We start from the raw sequence: 23646 nt of genomic DNA on the forward strand, positions 1-23646 counted from the left end.
AGGCAGCCAGGGTAGTGCGTGAATCTAATACTGGATTTGATTGGAAATCTGCAACCTGCAACCACTACCTTTTCTCTTTTTGTAACCTGCAGCAAGTCTCTTGACTTTCACCCCACTGAATCACAGATGATTCCTCTGCCAAATAAAAATACTCATCTGTCTAGCCTCACTTAGCTGTTGGAAGAGATGGTGGTAGCACTTGAAAGAGCTCAGCGTTACAGGAAGATCACGGATGAACTGGACCCAGTCTCTGCCAGGAAAAATTCCAGTCTGGCGGATAAAGTGAATTGTGGGTGTGCAGGATAATATTCCATTGTGTGGTGCATAATTCTTTTAACCAGTTTCTTTTTTAAAAAAAATATATTTTTATTGATTTGAGAGAGAGAGAGGAGGGAAGAGGGAGAGAGAGAAACACTGATAGGCTGCCTCCTGCACACCCACTACTGGGGATCAGGATCCGGCCCCCAACCTGGTCATGTGCCCTGACCAGGAATCGAACCAGCAACCTCTTGGTGCACCAGATGGACACTCAACCAATTGAGCCACACTGGCCAGAGCTTATCCAGTTTCTTGACTGATGGGTATTTAGTTTGTATTCATGAAACTCAAGGGATTTGGTGAATTCTATCAAGTCTATTATAGCTGAAGTTGGTAACACCACTCATAACCAGAAGCATAGCTCAGTTTTAACACTGGGGCCAGCAAACTTGGGGATGGGGAGACAGATACACATAAAAAGAGTCATCCTCTGCCCCGGCCGGGTAGCTCATCGACCCGATACACCGAGGTTTCGAGTTTGATCCCTGGTCAGGGCACATCCAAGAATCAACCAATGAATGCATAAATAAGTGAAACAACAAATCAATGTTTCTTTCCAACTGAGCTACCTGGCCGGGGCCACCCTTCCTCTCTTTCTAAAAATAAAAATAAACAAAATAAAAATTAAATTAAATTAAAATAAAATTAATAAATAATTTTTTAAAGTCATCTTCTGACCACTTTCTCTGCAGTCAGGTGGTCTGACCTCTGATCACATATTAAACAGATTGTTTCTTGCTTTGAAGCTTCCTCCATCAGTGTCTTTTCATCATGGTCTTCATAACAACTACTCCCAGCACTATCTCTACCTGACTATCTCTACCATTGCCTACATACTGTGCTATAGTTAAGGTGACCATATAATTTATCGTCCAAACCAGAACACTTTAGAGAGTGAGAGTGGACACTATTAATAATGACATTGGATAAGGGAGCATAAACCAAGACTGTCTTGGCCAAACTGGGATGTCTGGTTCTCAAGTGAGAAGTCCAGCTGATAGACTGGGGGACTGCTTGAAGACAAGAACCATACCTCACTTGTCTGTGTATCCCCAGCATCTTCCCAGAGCATGATGTATTGTAGGTGTTTAATGCTCATTTGTTCGTTGAATGGATGACCCAGGTGTAGGGAGTGCCGAGCAGTCCTTTTCAGGGCTCCACAGGATGCTGAAGAGGGAGCAGTGCTAGCAGCCCAGCCTTTCATCTTTGATCCCCATCATTATTTATAATTTCTGGGCTTTCCTTGCAGTGATCCCCTTTCTGTACTGTATGCTTTGACCTTTCCATCCTAAGCTTCAGATCATTTTCACAATGCCAGGCTGAACCCTGGAAAGGCACTGGCCTTCCTACCCTGTCCTCCTTATAGGAGCTGAGTGCCTACTGGTCAGCATGGTGGTGGTGACTAAGCAGTCCCAGAAGCCTTAGAACCTGTAACTTTACTTCCTTGGGTCCTCTTTTCCTTCCCTAGCAGGCTCTTGTTACAGGGTCCCCATCTACAGAGCTGCCTCGGTGGTACCCCGAGCACCTCAGTTTCCCCAACTTTAGGGCCCCTGGGTAAAGATGCTGAGTACAGAGGGAGGTTTATCGAGGCTGAGACCTAGCCTACGTAATTACCCTGCTTAAAGCCTCCCACTTCCCTAATTATTGTTATGATGGATATACCCACTCAGCCAGGCATTCCTATTCCCCCCTCCTTTTCAGAATTCCCAACCCCCTGGGTAGCAGGGGGAAGCCGCCTACCTTACTGGCCTTACTCTAGGGACCCATAAGAGAGGAAATGTTCCACCTCCTTCAACTCCAAACCTGTGTGGGCAGAACTGCCAGGAAGGAAGGGATGGCAATCAGCAAGATGCCCTAGGCCTCAGTCTCCGATCTGTGAAATGAGGGGCTGTAGAGATGATCTCTGAGTTATCTGATGCTGACATTGCACACCTTCACCCCGCACTGTCATTCAGGCTGGGCTCAGCAGAGCACCCTCAGGGAGCTGTGGGGGGGCCCTAAAGCCAATCCTTTCTCTCCCTTCCCCATCTTCTCTCCTTTTCTCTCGAATTGCACATGGGACCGCAGAGTCCTGGGCAAATGTTTATCAAGGGCTGGGCCTTCCCTAGCCTAGCTGCCACAGGAGGTAAAAGGCCAGGGACAAGAGAGGCCATACTTCCTGGGCTTGCTGCAGGTCTGGTCCCAGCCCAACCTGGGTTCAAACCTGATCCTCAGAGGCTGAAGCAAAGAACTGAGATGGGGCAGTCTGGGCCTGCCTGCCTGCTCCACCTGGATACACTGGGTATGTGACTTCAGGTCTAGCTCCATCCCTGACTTCTTCACTATGTGACCTTGAGCAAGTCACTTACCTTTCTCTATGACTGCTTCTCTGGGAGAAGTGTCATGCGGAAGCCATCCCATGTCTATGAAGTCAAATTCAGATACCACTGTGTCCTCCTTTGTCCTGGCAGCTGAAAGTGGTCACTCCCTCCCCAGAGCTCTGTGAATATTTTATTCAATGGGTCTTATTGGCTAGTGTCCACTTGTTTTTTCCTCCACTGATTGTTTTTGGACATCATCAGGACTCTTGAGGTTAGCAAGGCACTAAAACTCAACACAAAATGGCTTTAAAAAGTGTGTCACAGATTGGAGGAGACTAAGAAAAAATAGCTAAATGCAATGGGATCCTGGATAGGGTTTTGGAACAGAAAGAGAACCCTAGGGGAGAAACTGATGAAATTCAAATAAGGTCTGTGGTTTAGTTAATAATCACGTACCAAAGTTAACTTCTTGGTTTTGATAATTGTACTATGATAAAGTAAGATGTTAACATCAGGGAAAACTGGGTGAGGGATATATAAGAACTCTGTATTATCATTGCAATTTTTCTAAGTCTAAAATTGTTTAAAATAAAAAGTAGGAAAACCCCACAAATTAGCGCTATTAAATACAAAAGTGGGGGAGTGGGCTTATTGAGTTATATAACTGAAAGGGCAGGGTATATGGGCTGCAGGCATAGCTGGATCCAGGTGGCTTAATTCTTAGGAATTGTCTCCATCTCAACGGATTCTGCTTCTTTTGTGGAGCATCATACTCAGGCAGCCCTATCCCTTGTGGTCGCCAGACCTCGTGGCCGATATTCTGTCATTTTAGCCACCCAGGAGCTTGTCCTTCTCAATAGTCCCATTTTGTTCCCTCCTAGATCCCTAGCACCTAACTTGGTGTGTTGAATGAATGGTTCCAGTAAGAGTCTTGAGATCAACTCTCATTGGCTTAGACTGAGTCATGTGCCCATCTCCAACCCAATCAGTGCCACCTACCTTACCTCGGTCACATGTGTGGGGTCAGCCCCCCCAACACATGGACTGAGAAGAAGGGCAGGTGACCAAAAGAAGTGAGTCCTGTTATCAGAAGAAGGGTCGCAGGCAAAACTAATACAGTATGTCCCCTGTAGCCTTAGAACGCAGAGCTTTTTGTCCTAGAGCAGCGATTTTCAACCTTTTTCATCTCATGGCACACATAAATAAGCTAATTACTGAAATTCTGCGGCACACCAAATAATACATTTTTTGCCAATTTGACACACACAAAAAAGGTATAACTTTGATTCATTCACACCGGATGGCTATTGCTGTGTTGGCTGTTGTCACTTTTAAATTTGACAATCTAAGGGAAAAGAGGTCAGTGCCCCTGACTAAAGAGTCAGGTATTGCATGTTTTAAAAATTCTCGTGGCACATCAGTTGAAAATTGCTGTCCTAGAGCCGTCCACACACAGACTTACACTGAAATGTACAGGCTTGAATTCTTGTGGGTGCTGGTGCGCTGAGCTGTCAAACTGCAGCCCCAGGATTATAATAGGGCTCTTCCCTGGGATGCTGAGCTGCTTGCAGCTGAATCTGATGGGGGTGGGTGTCAGGGAAGGGGACCAACGTGGACAAAGATGCCAGAACACCAGGATTTCTTCGGGGCCAGGTCAATGGTCAGCTCCGGGCATGGAGCACCTCCTGCCTATCCTTCCCAACTGGAGCCAGGAGTCTAGGTCTCATTTGTTCCTTTGAATTGGGGTGGCATGGAGAGAAGGGCAGGGCTAGTCGAGCATTGGGACATCTCAGATGAGTGCCTTCTGCCTTTTGTGAGAAATATCTACTGAGGGGATTCCAGAGTCTCAGCTCCCAGTTTCATCCAACGCACTGGTTGACTCCCAAACCACTATCTCCTCCACAGCCTCCCCCACACCTTCGGGATCAGGGGTGGGGTGGGGTGTCCACTGAGAAGAGGTCTGGCTTGTGTGTTTTTCAGATATTTTATTAAGAATAAGGCATATGACAGTCACCCCTAAAGCACAGGGCTCTATTTCTGTGGATGAGTGAATACACTCTGAGAAGCATTGGATTAAAAAGCACAGCCAACAGAGAAATCGGAGCAGGATGCCTCTGCCCTGCCCTGCATGTCCCCCAGTCAAGGCTGGCACTTCAACGAGCAAGTGCTTAGAGATCCCTGGCTCTCTGCACTGAGATGCTACTCCACACCCCCTCCTCCACCAAGGAGGCCTCCATTCTGCTGCTTATTGGGGAAGGGTTACCCCATTTCAGCCCCGGGCTGGTTCCCCAAACTGCAGGCCACAGTGGGTAGGATATGGGGAGGCAGGGATGCAGATCCTCCCACTGCATTGCCCACTGGTCCCCACCTGCAGCTCTCTTTCCTGGGTCCGTCCACGCTTGGGGTGTGGCTGGAGCTCCAACTAGGGCCCCTGACTGTCCATGACAACATGCCCCTCCCCTAAAGGGGATCCCCGCAGCAGAGAAGACCCGACAAGGGGGAAGAGAAACAATCCTTTCCCTTCTAGTCACCTAAGCATTCCAGGGGTTGGTGGGAGGGGGTCTTCCTTTGGCAGAGTGGGTCCCTCAGGCTAGGGGAGGGGGGGCAGGGCTTTCCCATGCCCTGAGGCCGAGCTTTGGACCCCTGAGGCCAAAGGCAGACCACTGACTCCAGTCCCATTCTGCTGCCCTGAGGGTTTTGTTCCAAACCTGGGGCAGGGCAGAGGGAAGTCTCTAGTCCAGGAGAGGGACGGGAAAGGGAATGTCTGTTAAAATTGGAACCCTGTGTCTGCCTCAGCCTCTCCTCCAGCTTGCTGAGTGGAGTGGGAAGGGTTGTCTTATTTCCTTTCCCAGGCTGAGAGTTGAGTCAGCCGCCCCAGCACTCAGAACCTTTCATCTGGAGGATCTCCAAGCACCCCACAAACAATTAAGTGTCATTATCTCTGGTTGTTGGAAGAGGGACAGGAGTTGGGAGGTGCTGATGGGGGTCACTTGGGGAGAGGCAGGCAGATCACCTGAGGATCCCTGGGGTGGGGTTTGGTAGGGATCCCCAGGTGGACACCTTGGGTTCAGGAGGGAAATGGAAAGAGGGCTATTGCTATAGAGCTGGGGGGAGGCCAGGTGGGGGTAGCTATGGCTTTTAGTGGGTGGATGGATAAAGTACTTCACCATCTCTGTAGAAGAATCGACGTAACAAAGTCACCCTGTTCACCCCAAAAGTGTGGTTGTGAAAGATGGGGGTTTCGGTAGGCACCTCCAGAAAGGCACCCTTTCCCTCCTCTCCACAGTCCTCTGGCCCTTTCAAGCGAGTGCAGCCGAGAGAGGAGAGAGGCCTCCTTACCGTCACGCTGTGAAAGGGAGGTGACAGGAGTAAGGAACACTGAGTTACACACACGTGAGGGGAGACAGAGGGCAGAGGCACAGCTACAGAGGCTGGGGAGGGGAGGGACAGGGGCAGGCACAGCAAGGACCCTAGGCCACTACTGTGGCCCAAACTGGCTGGAGAGCACTGACTGTCCCAAGGGTGGCCACACCTTGGCCTCTGCATCCCAGGGGCTGGACACCTAGACCAGGCTGGTTATTGCTCAGCGTTCTCAGCAGTCCTGAGGTTTCAGGACGGTGAGGGCACTGCGTTTGCGTGGGCTGGGAGTGTGCTCATGGGCTTTGCTTCTTGCTGGTTTCCCACTCCCTCTAACATACGGAGTGAAAGAGGGTATGATTGTGGACTCCCCCCTCTTTTTAATGGGGGCTGTGATGGCAAAAGGGTTTAGCTCCCCTAGATTGGCTCTGCTTGCCTGGTGGATCCCTGGGTGACACACAGGATGCTCGGCCTCAGCCTGGGTCCGGACCTGCCAGGGTGGGGTGTCTGTGAGGTAAAGGCCTCTCCCTGCCCGTGTCCTCCCTCTGCAGTCCCTGTAAGACCTCACAGGCACTTAGGACTGGATGCAGGACCAACAGTGGGGGAAGGATGGCTTGGGGATGGGGGGATGGGGGGGTTCTAGGGGTTTGCCTTTCTTTCTAGGCTGGGCCTGGGGTGAGGGCAACGAGCTGCATTGGAAACTGCCTTTGGTGGTGAGAGCAGAGCAGGGGAGAAAGGCTGTCAGCAGATGGGGCATTCCACTTTCCATCCCGCCACTCCCCAACCTAGACAGAAGGACCCTGGGCAGCCCACCGCTGTCAGGTCCGAGAGCATGGGGGCATCCCTGGAGGAGGCCGGCTGGGGTCTTCCTCCCCAGCAAACCCAAACCTCTATCAACTGCCGCTTCCAAGAAGCCAGGCCTTTCTTCCAGCCTCTGGGTGCACCCAGCTAATTAGGAAACTGGACAAAATTAGCACCAATAAAACAGGGCTAGGAAAACTCCCAGGGCGCCTTCAGGTTCCTCCTGAAGGCAGTGCCTGCCCCTCCATAGGCCTGAGCGTCCCTCACTTGCCCAGCACAGCTCCCAGTCTAGATCCCTCAGCTGGCCTCCCCTGGAGGAACTGCGCTGGAGACAGCCCCAGCCTGGCTCTGCCACCAAGCCCACCGCAGGCCTCCCTAAGGGCCTGTGGCGCTGCCTTCCAGGAGCTCAGGCTTCCATGGGCCCCACTTCCCCCACCAGAGGCTCTGGGAGGAGGTGTCTTCTAAAGTGTTAGGTGCTCACCTGTAAGGACCCATCAGCGGGTGGGGGTTGGAGAAGCTGACGGAAAAAAGGTCCAGCCTGTAGTCCCTGACCCCGAGCCTCTCGTGGGGGGAAGGCGCGGAGGGAAGGGCAGCCGTGCGGGGCTGGGGGAGCAGCGGGGGGGGAGGGGTACAGCTGGGAAGCCTAGGGGTGCTAAGTGCCACTCCGGTTCTTCCCATAGGCCGGCCCGGTCTTCCCCCTTCAGCCCAAACGATTGTCAGCTTTCCCCAGACAGGGCGTGACCCTCGCCCCCTCCCCTCCCAGCGCAGGGTGGGGACCAGATAACCATCGGTCTCGCGAGTCCTCTACAAAAAAAAACAAACAGAAAAAAAACAGCGCTCGCGGAGCCCCGCGCAGGAGCGCCTTCGCGGGGGGGAGAGCGCGAAGCTTCTGAAAGGTTGGGAAATACAAAAGGCGGGGGCGGTTGGACAGGACGGAGGAGCCCGGGCCGCCCCGGCCCGATCCTGGAGGAGGGACCGGCTCCCTCGGCTCCCCCGGACCCGCCCGCAGGGCCCGGGCTGCGCTCCTGGCCGGGGGCCGGCCCCCTCCCTCCGCGCCGCCCCGCCAGCCCCGCCAGCCCCGCGCCTACTCCGGGGCCCCGGGCGCGCCGGGCGGGCTGTGCGCGGCTGGGGGGCCGGCTGGGTCCGGGAGTTCCTGGGGAGGCGGCTGGCGCGGGCTGCGGGCGCCGCACCGCGGGGGCCTCCGGGCACAGAGGAAGAGCGCCGGGTCGGGCATGGGGTCGGCGTCGTCCAGGGCGCAGGCCGCGCGGTCCCAAGCGGCCCAGTCCCGGCCCGGGCCCTTGGCGGCGGCCTCCGTAGCCGGCGGGCGGCGGGCCCGCTGTGCGCGCCGGCGGGGCCGGGGCTCGGCGCCAGGGCCCGGGCGCGGGGTCTGCAGTCTCTGGCGCGCCGCGTGCAGCTGGCAGGAGAGGTAGGCGGCCGCCTCCGTGTGCTTCTGCAGCTCGGTGCCCAGCACGGTGGCGCGGTGGCTGCGGCGACGCAGCTCCTCCAGGAAGCGGCGCTCCTCGGCGCGCAAGCTGCAGCGCAGCGCCGACACCAGCGCCTCGCGTTGCGCCACCTCCTGCCGCAGCTCGGAGTTGGCCGCGGCCCGTGCCGCCAGCTGCGACTCCAGCGCGCGGCACTTGCTCTCCAGCTCCCTGGACGCCTCCTCTGGAAAGGGGAGATAGAGGAGAGGTGATGGTGCAGGCGGTTCACCCATCCTCCTGGCAAAGCCCTGCGGCTCCCCAGCTACACGTCCCGCCCGCCCTCTCTCGCTCCCCTCGGCCGCATCTTTTTCTTCCTCAGGGCCTTTGCACCTATCCTATCCTCTGCTTGCCCTTTCCTTTAATTCTTGAGGCTTCCGCTTAAATGCAAAACTCTCCCTGACTATTTCCCCCACAAATATTTGTTGAGCCCTGCTATGTGCACGGTGTCAGGCACTGGGGCTAGGGCAGATAAGAAAACATTGCTCCTGAAGCTCACAGCAAGCATAGTGGGAGAGGTATAGGACATAATTACAAATGAAGGCGCGACTCATATGTGCCATGTGATATGTGCCAAGGCCATGGCTAACAGGAGAATGTGACCAAATCAGGAAAGGCTTCTGGGCAGAAGAACGACTTGGGCTAGGATCTGAAGGATGAATACCAGTTAAGTACATAGTGAAGAGGGGAGATGAGGGTGCTTGGGACAGAGGGAACAACTTGTACAAAAGCCCTGTGGCAGGAGAGACATGCAAGAGCAATGGACTGTTAGAACTGGGAGTGTGGGCAGGAGAGGGGAGTTAGTGGGCCAGAGCCAGAACCCTGCTTCATGCAGACAGTTACATTTTGTAATTCTTGTTTACTTTGTTTGCCTTTGCCCACTACATTGGACTTCAACCCAGGATATACATTGGAACCATCCAGAGAGCTTTAAAAAAAGTTTCCTGGGCCCTACGAAAGACCAGTTGAATCAGAATCTCTGGGATTGAACCTGGGAAGTGGCACTTCTTAAATCTTCCTAGATGGTTCTCATGGACCCTCTGGGTCGAGGACGCCTGCTTCCTGGATTATTAGCTTCGTTTCAGCAGGAACAGTATCCTGACCTTGGCACGTGTGAGTGTAGGGACATAGGTTGCTGAAAGGTGACAAAGAGTAGGTAAAAGGTGATTCTGGAATGGATATGAAAAGCATTTGGTGGTTTTCATAGAAAAAGAGGCCAAAGAGAGCTCTCAAACCCACTGCGAGAGCAGATAAAAACCAGGGTACTAGGGCAGTGCCTTGAGCCCAAATGACCCCGAATCCAGGGTAAGTGGAATGAAAGCTGCTGTTGTCACAGAACTATCCTTACTGGTGTCTGTGATGTGTGCCCCTGGTTCCAAGTACATAGGCACCAAGAGGTTGCCCATAGTTGCCACTTAAAGAAGTGGGCAGGATTATGTCAAGTCCATAACCGTTTAGATCTTTATGCACACATACCCAAAGCATTTTACCTTAAATTTCCAGCTTTCCCACCCCTAACTCTTGGTCATGTAGCTCTTGATCTATAAGAAGCACATCAATATGCCAGGGAGGCCCTGGCGAGGTAGCTCAGTTGGTTAGAGCATCATCTCGATACACCAAGGTTGCAGGTTCAATCCTGAGCCAAGGCACTTACAAGAAGCAACCAATGAATGTATAAATAAGTGGAACAACAAATCAATGTTTCTCTCTCCCTCCTTCTCTCCTTCCCTCCCTCTCCCTCCCTCCCTTCTTCTTTCTCCAAAATAAAAAAAAAATATATATGGCAAGAAGCCCATTCTTAAATCTCTCCTGGCTAAGAAAGACTATTTTTGTGATTCATTTTTAGTTAAGCATTTATGAAATCCCTCTCTGTATCAGGTAATGTGTCTTGTACTTTGAGACAATGGGTACCATCCAGTCCTAGTTCTCAGAGATCATATAATCTGGTGCTTAAGATCTCAACAATGCAACCCCTTCCATTAAAAAAAAAAAAAAAGTTTTATTTCTGGTAAAAATAACATAAAATTTATCATCTTTCAATTTTTAAGTGTGCAGTTCAGTAGTGTTAAGTATACAGATCTCTAGAACTTTTTTATCTTTCAAAACTGAAACTCTATACCTATGAATACCATCTCCCCACCTCACCTGCCATTTTATGGGTGAAGTAATAATCTGAAAAACAATCTTTTAGTAGAATTGTTACATTGGCAAGAAGTCAAGCTTCTGTAAAAGGAAGGATTTGCTAATGTGCACATGTCTCTTTTCTCTTCTAGGCTTAGTTCCTTGAAGTCAAGGACCCCACATTGTCCTTGTGTTGCATCTTGACACTCAGTATCTTGGAGGATATGGACACTCATCATGGGAATCGCTTGTGCAAGGACTGGGGAGGTAGGTCACAGAGAGGAATGAATTCGGCCAGGTGGACCTCCTGGACACCATCTCCTGCCTGCTTTCATTTCCCTACTTTCACCAGAAACATGCATACAGGGCACTGCACAAGGCCATACAGCTGAATGGGCAAGTGGGGCTGACATCTTTGCTCAACAGGCTGAGGCGTGGTTGCCCCCAAGTCTGGACTGAGGACAGAGAAGGCTTGGGTCCTACTAAGTAGTGGAGAAAGGTGGCCTGTTGGGCCCCCATGGCACTTCCTCACCAGTCAACCTTCACTCACCTTGCTGGTGAGATTGGGCCTCTCTCATCTCCAGGTCACGGGTCAGTTCTGAGGGAAGAGAAAAGAAAAGACAGTTGTGTATGTATGTGTGTGAGAGGGGGAGAGAGAGAGAGAGAGAGACACAGAGAGAGAGAGACAGAGAGAGAGAGATAGATGATAGATGATAGATAGATAGATAGATAGATAGATAGGTAGATAGATAGACAGATAGATTAGGGAATCACAGCTCAGTATAAGTAGCAATAAGGATCCTTAGAAACCATCCAAATCCCCCCCCCCCCCCCCTCCGTGTTACTACAGCCCAGCAAGGGGAAGAGATGAAGAGAGGTGCCAAGGCGCAGCCGGAGCCTGGTCTGCCTGATTCTAAGCCCAGAGATCTCCCCAGTGCAAGCTTTGTGGCTTAGATTTGGGGGTTGAGGAGCCTGGTGGGATTGAGGAGCCTGGCTTGCTTTGGGGGCTGGGGAAATATTTGCTCCTTCCCAGGGGCGATGTACAAATATTTAACATGCCAACCACTCAGAGTTGGTCTGAAGGACCCCCTGCTGCGCAGGCACCGCCCCTTTAGGGGTTGGTTGGTGGGTCCGGGAAGGCTGGAGTGTCCTGGCTGGGCTGCTTGGGGCCCCCGGAGGGGGACTCAAGTGGCTATTGACCAGTAGGACACATGCGTTTCATTATTTTCTCAGCCAGTACTGCTGTGCCAATGTTATTTTCTGAACATCAGCGCTGCCCCTTTCCCAGCTCGCTTCCGCGGGTCTCCGCTCTGCAGGGAGAGGGGCTTCAAGGGGGACAGCGCCACCTGGTGACGGCAGCCTGCAGGGCGCGCGGCGCCGAGCGCGGCCGGGCGCGGAGGGGGCGGGGCAGCCAGGGAGGCCGCCGACCGCCCTACGGAGGGGCAGCTCCTCCCGGGCACCGGCTGGCCGCCCAGCCACACCTCTGCCTGCCTGTCTTCCCAGCCCCGCTCCTTACAGCCCAGAAAGCCCTATCCCTCAGCCTGCTGAGTTTCATCATTTCTCTAGCCCTACCCCCACTCCCCCAACTCCCCCAGTAGCTGGGACAGGGGCAGGGGCAGGGGCAGGGGCAGGGGCAGGAGGGAGCTGGGGAGCCACAGCTGCTTGTGTGAGGGCACCTACTCAGGAGCACCTTTGTGTACCTGCAGGGGCGCAGTTGGGTGCCCAGAGGGAGAAGGTGTGAACCTGGGGGTGGGAGAAAGTAACATCTCTGAGACCCCTCTGCAGCAGCACCTACAGAGACAGCCTTGTGGGTCCTCTGCCTACCCCTCCTCTGGGTCCTCACCCAGCTCTTCTAGAGACCAGGGGCTTTGCTGCAGGTGCCTTCCCTGGAGAGGCCAGCTGTTACTAGGAGACAGCGAGCTGGGGTGCCTGGGCTTTTTGCTGTGACCGGAGCCTGAACCTCCTCCCTGGGGCCCCTGGGAGGACTCTGATGCCTCCATCCCTGGGGCTTCCAACTTGGCCCCTCCTCCAAGGCCCTGCACTGTAGCTCAAGGGAACCTAGAGTAGGTTCAGGGACATAGCCCAGGGACTTTGGCTCTGCCACTAACTCCCCGTGGACGGGTTTCTCCTTGGCCCTCAACCATGGGAGTTGGGGGTGGGGAGATGCATTTCAGCTGGGCCCCACTCCTCCATCCATCAAATCTCCCTGCTCATCTGGTCAGAGTTCCCTCAGTTTAGATGAGCATGCTGTGAGGTCAGATACACTGTGACCTTGGGCCAGTGACAGTGCCTTTCTGAGCCTCAGTTTTCTCATCTGCAAAATGGGGACAAAAATTGCTCCTGTCACACAAGGGGCCGTTGCTGGGATTAAATGAGAGAAAGAAATAGAGGGTTCAGCCCAGGGCTGAGTCAGTGCTGAATACACAGGGGCAGTTCCTGTTATCATCCAGCTGCCCTGACACTGAAAACCACTCATCCCCCTCTCAAGCCCTTCTTTCTGAGTCTTTACCTCTTTTTGGCAAGCTCTCCCAGCACCCTGCCCACTTGGCTCCTGCTTCGGCCCCTCCTCTCTCCCATCCCCTTCCAAGCCCTCTTCAATCTCCTTTTAAAAAAACAAAACAAATCACTTTTGTTCTGCTCGCTTCTCCTTACTCCCCTACCCCTTGGTGGGAGGGCCTTACTCAGTCATTTCAGCCCCAGAGTGGCTGCCCCAGGCCAGCCCAGAGCTATTTTTATCTCTTCAATCAATAAGCTAGAGGCTGCAGGCCCATACCCATCTGAGAAGGGTTATGGGGGCCGAGGGCACTCTGTTCCTGCCTGTCATACTTTCTTGGGATCCTGGCCTGTGTCCTGAATGGAAGGACCCAGGTCTTTAGAATTAGGGCAAAACAAACACACAAAAAAAGTAGAGGAAGAGCTGTAGGGCTTTAGGGTTCACTCATCTCAATTTTCCTTTAATGTTATGGCAATGAAACAGTGGCACCAGGCAGGGGTGAGTCAGTGTGGGCTGGCCCTGCTGCCATGCAGGCTTTGGGGGAGATTGCGGGGAGCCTGGCCTTGGGATGTGGGAGCTGAACCTGCACAGGAGTGGGAGGAGGCGGCGAGGGCTGAGAGTCAGGACTACCAGTGTTTTGTGCCAAAGTGAGAAGCCAGGCAGTTTGCTGAAAAGCTCTGGGTCTCAGTTTCCCTCTGAGGAATGGAGAGCCTCCCATGAGCAGGGGCTGGAAGGGAGACAGAAGCCTGACCATCCTGGGGAGAGAATGTGCAGAAAGCTGTAGAGGCATGAAGAACAGAGTCTAGAGATCTGGGTTCTAATCCTAGTTCTGCCATTAACATATTGTGTGTGTGCGCGCGCACGCGTACGCGTTTCTGTCTGTCTGTCTGTCTCTTTCTCTGGGCCTCAATTTACCTACTTGTAAAATGAGGAGGTTGGGCTGTTCCAGCTGAGACATTCTGTGAGTCACTGGCTCTGAAGCCTGCACTTGGGCCAGAGCCAGGCCTCTGAGAGGGCCAGGCAGCTGAGGCCTGAGGTCCAAAGGGAGGTCAGGCCTGGGATTGAGCTCTGTCATTGGTGCCTTCCTCTGTCCTGCTCACAAATGCAATCGGTTGCTAAGTCCTTTCCTTCCATCTGCTTCCCACTGGTCTTCCCCTTTGCGTCCCCCTTCATCTCTCCTCTGGACCATTTCATCAGCTCTGTCACTAGTCTCCCTGCCTCCCTCTCCCACCAATTCATCTTCAATACAACTGCCAGGTTGAGTTTCGTAATGCAGCATGATGCTGCTCAAAAACCTTCAGTGGCTCCCAGCTACCTAGGAGGACAGGCCAAACTTCTTAGCTGTCCTGGTATTTGTCAAGATCTTCCATGATCTGGCTCCAGCCGTATTTCTCACCAGTCACCTTTAAGCTCAGGTTTATCCATCAAATAGAACTTTCCCTAAACTTTTGGTTTCCTACCTGTGGCCTTTGCCATGCCGTTCCCTTCATTTGGAATGCTTTCTCCACCCCCATTGCCCTGTAATACCTCAGCATGTCTAAATCTTACTCAGCCTTGAGGGAGTGGAAATGCTCCCTCCTCCGGGGAACCTAGGATGCCTGGTCTCCTCCTTTATCGCCCCCACTTCAAGTTGGGCATGGTCCTGCCAAAGAACTTCCATTAACCCTCTTTATTTTCTGTTATTTAATATTTCCCTGCATGTGTGTGTGTCTCCCCAACTAGACTGAGGGCTTTTCAGGGCTCAGAGGCGCTTGATGAACATTTATCAGAAAGGGACTGGAAACTCCCAGGAAAGGTTCCCAGGTTTCCCTCTGCTACTGAACCAGAACACTTTGCCCTGAAATTCATATCTCACTTCCTCCCTGAGACTCAGTTTCCTCATTCAGAAAAATGGGTGATGAACATCCACCTGGCAGGACTGTTGTGAAGCTTGAGAGGCTCACTGGGGACACCCCATCAGAGACCATGATTGTGATGATGAGAGTCGCCCCGCCGCCCCTGCCCCCCACCTACCCAGCCACCCCCCCTGGCCTCACCTGCACAGCGTTTCTGCAGCCTCAGGATTTCCAGGTGCAGATCTCGCAGGAGGGCCATCTGCTCTTTTTTCAGGAAGCTGATGTGGCGTTGCACGCTCTGGATCTGATGCTCTAGGGACACGGTATCCATGGCAACCCAGGTCTGGGCCCCACCTAGGGAAGATGACAAGGTGAACCCACATCTTCTGGGCCCATCTGTCCTGCCCACCTTCAGATCCCTTGCAGTCTCCTCCAATGTGGAGTCCTGTCGTCACCAGGTAGACAATTCTGCCACTGCGGTCATTTCCCCTGTATTTACTCACCAAAGCTTCATAAACAAGTGGGGGTGTTGGCAGGGAAGTGCAGTTATTCCCATTTAACAGATGAAGAACCAGAGGTCTAGAAGGAAATTTGCCTCATGGCCTCTTCTGCTGCTCGGAAAGGAAAACCCATGGAGCAGCAAAGTCAGTAAAGAGGAACAGAGATGGTTCTGAACCAGCTGTGTGACTTTGGGCAAGCCCTCTCCCTCTCTGGGCTCTTGGTTTCCTCATGGCCCAACTGAGTTGTGGAGGAGGAGACCCCTGAGGTTTCTTCCAGCTCTGCCATCCTGCAAGCATTCCAGCTCAGGGGTGACCATCACCTGGCAGGGCAGCAGGGTGGTTCTGAGCATACTGTCTCCCAGTTCAACCCCATTTCTCTGAGTTAACCTCAAGCCAGGGCTCTGAGCTCTTCCAGGGTGAGGGTGTGTTGGGGGGAGATCTAATGAATGTTTTACTAACACTGATTTTGTTGGCTGAAGGCTGGTGGTAGAGTCCCTTTTTAAGAGAGGAATGGGAGAGGGTGCGAAGGAGACCCATGTGGTGAATCCATGGTGGAACTTAAGGCACTGATGGGAGGGGAAGACTTGCATCCCTGAATCCTAAGGACAGCCTGGCTGTCAGCTCTCCCTCTCCTGGCCCCATCCCTTTCCCAGTGAGTCTTTCATGCGCTGATGAGCGTCCTGGGAAAGCAGAGGCAGAGGGCAGTGGAGGCCCAGTCCTCTGGAGCTCAGGGCTCAGAGCTCACGCCTTCTCTGCCCCTACCTGTCCCAGGAATTCCCTGGGCAGTGGAGAGCGAGGCCAGTTTATGGACAGCTCTGTTCAGCAAGTGGTCCCCTCCAGACCGACTTCCATGTAAGTCTGTGCAAATCCAGATTTTTATTTGTATGATCACACCAAGCAGGTCCATCTGAGACCTTCATAGTCATAAGCTTCTCTTTCTCGGCTTCCTTCCCTTGTACCCTCCTGACACCCCTGGTCCAACCAAATAGGCCTTTCATTTCAGCAGAAGGTGGCCCTTTGGCCTGTGAGAATCCCTGGCTACATTTCCTGACCATCTGCTATGTTTAAACAACTTTATACACATTCTCTTACTGCTGCCAACCACTCTTCAGTAGGTACGACCACCCCCATTCCACAAACAAACTTAGACTCAGAGCTGAAATGATTTGTGCAGTTCATGTGGTCAGTAGGTGGTGACAGACCAATTCTCCAATGAAACCTTTTGAATCCAAAGAAGATTCCCAATATTTACACTGAGGACAATCTTGGGTTTAAACCCTGGGTCTTTCAGTTACCTGCTGTGTGACTTTGGGCAAGAAAGTTAACGTCTCTGAACCTTTTTTCCCCTCTCTGCAAAATGGGGCTGCTAAGAGCAACAGTGAGGATTAAAGGAGATTAAGAAGGATAGAGCACTCATCCCAGGACCTGGCTCAGTCAGTGCTACATCCCTTCTCGTCTCTGTTAAATGTGCGAGGAGGTTAATCCCCGTCTTGGTTTGCTCATCTCTTTATCATTCACTCGTTCAGTGAGTCACTACTGCCAACTGCTGTGCTGGGTACGGGGAACACTGATGAACAGAACAGAATCCTTGCTCCTTTGGAGCTCACGGGGCTGAGGGGAGAGAAGCAAGCAAACAAGAAATGCATCACGAAAAATAATACAAATAAGCTTACGATTTGTGATAGGTGCCGTGAAAGAAACCTACAGTGTAATATGAACGAATATGAAGTGGGACCTATTTTAGAGTTGGGTTCAGAGAAGGTCTCTTTGAGGAAGCGATTTTAGGCCGAGGCCTCAGGGCAGGCAGGCTTCTAAGAGGGTCCCCAGGATCCCAGCCGCTGGTGGTCATGTTCTGCTATATTACACCCTCCCCTTGGGTGTGGGTGGGACCGTGAATATGACAGATTTCACTCCTGTAATTAGGTTCATGACAGAGGTGAAGGAATTGTGCAGGTGTAATTAAGGTCTGCGATCAGTTGCTTTGAGTTAAATCAAAAGGGAGGTTATTCTGGGCGGGCTGGTTCAAAGGGCTCCTTGCTGAATGAAGGAAAAGATCTGAAGCTTGAGAAAAATTCTGCTGCTGGCCTCAAAGAGGTAAACTGCTATGCTGTGAGAGAGCCTATAGGGAAGCCACGCCCAAGGGCCTGAGAGAGGCCGCTAGTAGCTGGGGATGGTCCCAGGCTGACTGCTAGCTAGACCATGGGGCTTCAGTCCTACAACCACAAGGAAATAAATTCTGCTAACAACCTAAGGGATCTTGGAAGTGGACCTCTCCCTAGTTGAGCCTTCAGATGAAGATGTTGCTGCTGTGGATTTCAGCCTTGTGAGATCCTGAGCAGAGGACCCCGTTAAAAAGTGCTAGACTCCTAATCCTTGGAGACTGTGAGAAAATACATTTATGTTGTCTTAAGCCACTTAGTTTGTGGTAATGTGTTGTGCAGCAACAGAAAAGTAATACAGACTTGAAGGAGGGGTAGGAGTTATTCAGAAGAGTACAGGGAAGAGCACCCCAAACAGGAACAGCATTGGTAAAGGCCCAGAGGTAGGATAATGACGACAGCTGACATTTGTTGAGTGCCTACTATGTGCCAAGCCCTATGTGCTAAGTAATTCACATGGTCATGAGAAACAGGGGCATTGCCAGCTGCAGATGAAGGCTGATGTGTAAGGCGTTGGGGGAGGGTTGCAGGAAGTAGGGTTAGCAAGGGAAGGATCACACAGGGTCTCATAAACTATGTTAACAATTTTGGATTAATACTAAGCGAATTGGGAAATTATTAAAGGATTTTAGGCACTGAGGGATGTGATTTGCATTTTTAAAAGATCACCGTGGTTGCTGCGGGGAGTGCGGATTAGACGGGGCAAGGTGGATATGGGGTGGTCAGCTGGGAGACCTGGCAGCGGTTCAGGCGAGAGACGGAGACGGAGAGAAGTTCCAGGTGTATTTTGCGGGTAGAACTGGCAGAACATGGGGATGGATTGGATTAGGTCAGCGACTGTCAACCTTTCTCACATCTCATAGCACACATAAACTAATAACCAAAATTCTGCAGCACACCAAAGACGATAAGATTATATATAATATTATATATTTAAAAAGTAGGTATAACTTTGATTCATTCACACCCGATGGCTATTGTGTTGGCTGTTGCCATTTTTTAAATTTTTTATTGGACAGTCTAAGGGAAAAGAGGCCAGTGCCCCTGACGAAATAGTCAGGTGGTGCCTGTTTTAACAATCCTGTGGCATGCCCGTTGAAAACCGCTGGACCAGGTCATGATGAGGAGGAGAAGGTCCAGGTTTAACAGTTTCCTGGCTCTGGCAACTCAGGTACAAAGGCACATTTGCTGGATTTTCGCCACCTCCTACTCTTGCAAATCAGACTTCTCTGCCCAATCACTCCTAAGGTGATCTCGTCCGATCCCATGGCCGTAAATCCTATTTATATGTTGACCCGTAAACTAACTCTCCCTGAACACTAGGCTGACTACCTGACTACCGTTTGGATGGCTAATAGGCCCCTCAAACTGGTAAGTCCCGGCCCTGAGCTCTGGTGATCAATGGCTCCTGCAAACCCGCTCTCGCCTACCGTTCGCCATCTGGATAAACGGCACTGCCATTTGCCTCTGCGCTCAATTGCTCAAAACAAACGATTAGGAGCCATCTCTTATTTCTTTCTTTTAATTCCACAGCCAACCCATCTGCAAATCCTCCTGGCTCTACCTTCCAAAAACATCCTAAACCCAATCAGTTCTCACTCCCTCCGAGGAGTTTCCTTAGTCCCAGTCACCGCCATCCCTCGGGTGTACCCACGGCAATAGCCTCCTGACTGGCTTCTCGCTTCCACTCTTGCCCTTGCTTTCCCTGTAGCAGCCAGAGTTCCTTTAGCAAATCTGATCAGGTCACCCCGTCCCTCACTCAAAGCCCTCCAGTGGCTTCCTATTACACTTAAAGCCAAATCCAAAGTTCTCACCAGACCCTACACAGTCACCCCTGGCTCTGTTTACCCTCAAGTCCTACTGTTCTCCCAGTGTTGGCTCCATCCCAGCCACTCTGTTTCCTGAACATGCCAGGCACACCCTTGCCTCAGGGACTTTGCATGTGCTGTTCCCTCTGCCAGGAATGCCCTTTACCAAGACACCCTCACGGCCCATCTCTCCCTGCGTTCAGGACTCTGTTCAAATATCCCATAATCAGGGTCCTTCTCTGATTATGTGATTTAAAATAGGCCCCTCTGTCACTCTCCACTCCCTTAATTGGCATTGCTTTTCTTCCAGGAGTTTCTCACCACATGCATATGTCGCATTTTTGTTTATTGCCTGTTTCCCCTGCCAGATTGTTGGCAACACACAATGAAGGACTGTTTTGTTCCTTAGTACCTAGGATAGAATCTGGCCGGTAGAAGATACTCTGTAAATGTCTGTAGGATGCATGAGTGAGTGAATTCGTGGAGCCGGGTGAACTGATATGGAGGGCCAGGTTTACAGAGAAGGTGCGAGCCAGCCCGAGACATGCTAGATTTGGCATGTTCCAGAGACCTCAGACAAGGAGAAACACATGTCAATAGGGCGGCCGAATTACTTGGGAGGGACAGGTGAGCTGTGTCCGTGCTTTTGTCTAACCGTGTTAGGATATGTGTGCCTGTGTGTCTGTACATGTACCTGAGCCTGTGTCCGTGCCTCAAGGAGGGCATGTATGCGTGCATGTGTGTGTGTGTGGGGGGGGTGTGTGCATCTCTTGACTCTCTGTGTCTGCCACGTGAGCAACCGGAGGGTGAAGGTGTGCGGGCCTGTGCTTATGACCAAGAGAGGAAGTGTCTGTTCCCAGCTGCTGCAATGCAAATGCTTCGGAAGAGGCAAAGCCCTTTCCACACAGCCCTGGAGGCTGGACCCTGGCCACAGCGGCAGACCGAGCCAACCAGCTGTTTCCGTGCCTTCCCAGAAGGACTTGGGTATTTGCTTCCAACTAGGCAGGCTGCTTTTCTCAGGGTAGAAATTTGGGTCACAAACGATCTTGGCAAATACTCTTTCTTAGACGTTACTGTTCAGTTTGTTTGGGGGAGGGTGGGGAAGGGGGAACCAGGGACAACACAGGTCTCTCTGTGTGTGGCTGGGGAGTCAAATGTACTTGGAAGACCCAACCTAGAAAAATTTCAGGTTTTCACATAGAAATGTAGTCCTGGAACCTCTTGGCTTTGAGACCTCGTGTTTGAGGACAAGGTCCAGGCCAGTAGCAGCAGCTAAGGGATAAGAGCTATCGGCTCCATCTTCTCCCCATGCCCAGCCTGAGATGCCCACCCTAACAGGTTAACCTACTGTCCACCTTCTCCCAGTGATCCTACTTCTTTATTTTAATTTTCCAGCTTGATGAAAAATGTTCATTTTAAAGACTTGTCATCAAGAATAAAATAGGACCTGTAACACAGGGTTCACAATTTTAAAGACTTAATCCCAAGTACTTTTGACATGTCTCTCATCTGTCTCAAAGAAAATTACAGGAGCACTTGAGATCTTGCTTCCCTGGCATGTCATCTGTTTGGCTCAAATAAACTCAAGTAGGAGATACTCTGTAAATGTTACAACTCATAAAAAAGATCTACTCTTAAAAAAAAAATGTTACAAATATTTTTCCCCTTGGGGAAGTTGGTGGGAAGAGCCTTCTGTGTTCAGGTCCCCAGCTGTAGACAGTGTCAGGTGCAGGAACCCTCTGACCCTGGCACAATCAGCCTCAGCTCTTGATCCCTGAAAAAGACTTCACCTCCTGCTTGTCTCTTCGGAGCTCCTGTGTACCCGCTCTCTTCCCCAGCTATCTTCCTACAACTGACTTGGCAAGTAGGAAACTGTGGTCCTCTCCCCTCTCTAGTTCCTGTAGTTCTTTGGGTTGGAAGAACCACGGAAAGCACAGAATCATGGCACTCAGGGTTCTGAAGGGCCTTCGGAATCATCTCAACCAGTGATTTTCAGATTTGCTCCATAGAGCCCCAGAGTTCTGCAGAGGGGTCGTCTCAGATGTTGCCAAAAGGGTTGGGGAAAAGGGCAGGGCTCGAGGCTTTGCTCTTTTTACCCCTCTGTTATATGATGGGCTTTGTGCATACAAATTCATTGGAGAAAAGCCTTCTGCTAACCAAAAGTTTGAAAACCACTTTTATAGCCCAATCTTTCTTTGGGTGGCTAACTACTAGCCCTCCCTTAGTCTGATCAATGTCCCCAGCCCCTCTGCCCCCATCGCTCCCCCAGGCAGATGCAGTGGCTGGAGAGGAACCAGAGCTGAAGCCTCTTGCCTTATGCTTGCATGGAGTTTGCAGTGTCTGCCGCCCCTCACCCTTGACTGCTTCTTTATTTCATTCTCAGTATTTCTTTTCTCTTTGAGACTGACAATATTTATTTAGTCAACAAATACCCTCGAAGTGTTCTGAACACTCACTACCCACATTTTGTTAAAATGCTTTAAGTATGCTTTCTTGTTTCAGGGAGAATGTTAAACTTATTTTTATGATTCTAATTGCCAGGGGAGGTATGTTAGATAGGACAGTCATGGTAATAAATGAATAAATAAATGAATTAAAGTGTTCTTTACTTTCCTTAGCTGTTATTCCTCTTAACTACCTGACTCTGAGGGCTGGGGAAGGAGGGAAAGTGGGAATGCAGAAAGTCTTTCTCAGACATGGATGCACAGGTAATATTACTTACAATAATTATCATTGCACTTATAATAAATAATAATAATATGTGGCTGGCACCATTCTTAGCATTTTACATATATTAACTCATTTATCTACATAATAGCCTTACATGGAAGGTTCTATTAGTACGTATATCCACTCCATAGATGAGGAGACAGCGCCTCAGAGGGGTTAAGTAGTTCGCTCGATATACATGACTGTCAGTGCCCGACAACTTGGAGCACCCGCTGGGCACTCACCCTGGCATTTAAGGCCCTTCACAGTCTACAAGGGGTCCACATTTGCAGAATCCCTTTCTTTTGGATTCTACCCCTTGCTGCTCTCACAACAAACTCTCCTCATACCCGAGAACCTCCCTCATTTACTATTCCCCCACCCTGTCTTTGCCTCCTTAAACCCCTTAAGGATGTTACCCTGCTCAAATGCAGGATGTCTTCCCTGACCCCCACCAAGCTGAACCGACTCTCTTCTGCCACTGCGTTCCCGGGCATTCCACCAGGTATCCCCCGTGTGTGTGTGTGTGTGTGTGTGTGTGTGTGTGTGTGTGTCTTTGGCTCTAAGCAATAAGCTTCCTGAGGGCAAGGCTTTGTCTCTGGGAATTCCTTGCATGGGACAGAAGCACAAGGAATGTTGGTGAAACAGGCAGACCGAGCTGAGTGTTGCTGCCAGTCACCAGGGCAAGTAAGTGCATGTATTAAAAAATAATTACTCCCCTCATCCCCAGTCGTTGGCTCTCCTGGGGATTTGAGTTGGTAACAAGAAGTCAGCTCTTGACAAATGTCTGAGACTCTCTGGAAGGTGGGGTCACTTGGCTAGTGGTGGAGCCACATTCTCTAGGGGTCTCGGGGTCCTAGCCACTCCAGGGCCCTCCTGCTCCAATACCCCTTAGATTAGGGCTCCCTCCCTCCACTGAATATCCCAGGACCCCCCAACCTCAGCAAAGCAGAGGATCCAGGAAGGCAGGAGGGGGACGTATGGGGAAACGAGCTCTCGCCCACTTCAGTCTTGATATTCTGCCCTGATTACGCCTCCATATGACTCCGGGGGGGGGAGGCGCATGCAGAGACTAAGGAGGACGGGAAAGCGAGGTTCCAGGGGCGACAGGGAAAGGCAGGCAGGAAGGCGCGCGTGGCAGGAGGCGGCCTGACCTCGCTGCTCTGGGTTCTCCGCCAGGGCCGGGAAGGGCCCAAGTCTGGGCGCTGGAGGACAACTTCTGCCAGCAGCGCGGGTCCTGCCCGCCTCCCGCGCGCTGCGGCGCCCGGCCCCGCGCCGGCCCTCCCGGGAGCCGGGCTCAGGCTGCGCTGCTCCCCGCTAGGGGCCACCCTGGCGCACCCCCCCCACCCCGGGCCCACCAGCCTCCTCACCTTCAGGACCCGAGGGAGCGACAGGCCAGTGGAGCCCCGGGTCCGAGGCCGGGTGGGGGAGGAGCTCTCCTTCCCCGCGCTAGCTGCGCCCCGGGTTCCGCAGCGCCCGCCCCGGCTGCGGCGCCATCAGCTGCTTCGAGGCTGCGGGGCGGTGGGGTCGGGGCTCCGGGGCCGCCGAGGGGGGTGTCCGGGGCTGCCTCCAGGCGTAAACACCCAGCAACGTGACCGGAACTGGCGAACGATCAGTAGGGGGGAGCTGAGGGGGCGGGAGAGATAAGGGAGGAGGGAGGGACCTGGGGCTGGCGGGGAGGGGCCGTGGGCGGGGCGGGGGGAAGGGAGGCTGGCGGCGCGGTCGGGAGGGGGGGCCCCGGGAGCCCCGGGAGCCAGGTGTAAGGA

The 23646-nt window shown here is 52.1% G+C and overlaps 1 protein-coding gene across 1 annotated transcript; it reads right to left on the reverse strand.

Moving 5' to 3' along the window:
* Positions 1 to 7860: 7860 nt before the first annotated feature.
* On the reverse strand, positions 7861 to 15053 carry CCDC92B (coiled-coil domain containing 92B; the record flags this gene model as incomplete). The annotated part of the gene is made up of 3 exons (XM_081161039.1): positions 14906 to 15053; positions 10926 to 10973; positions 7861 to 8441 (listed from the first exon to the last, which is right to left on the reverse strand). Exons 1-3 carry the CDS (start codon positions 15033 to 15035, stop codon positions 7861 to 7863), a joined length of 759 nt encoding a protein of 252 aa, XP_081017165.1. The 5' UTR covers positions 15036 to 15053.
* Positions 15054 to 23646: the final 8593 nt, after the last annotated feature.

This window comes from Miniopterus schreibersii (assembly GCF_964146895.1).
Source record: "Miniopterus schreibersii genome assembly, chromosome: 16".
NCBI classification, from domain to species: domain Eukaryota; kingdom Metazoa; phylum Chordata; class Mammalia; order Chiroptera; family Miniopteridae; genus Miniopterus; species Miniopterus schreibersii.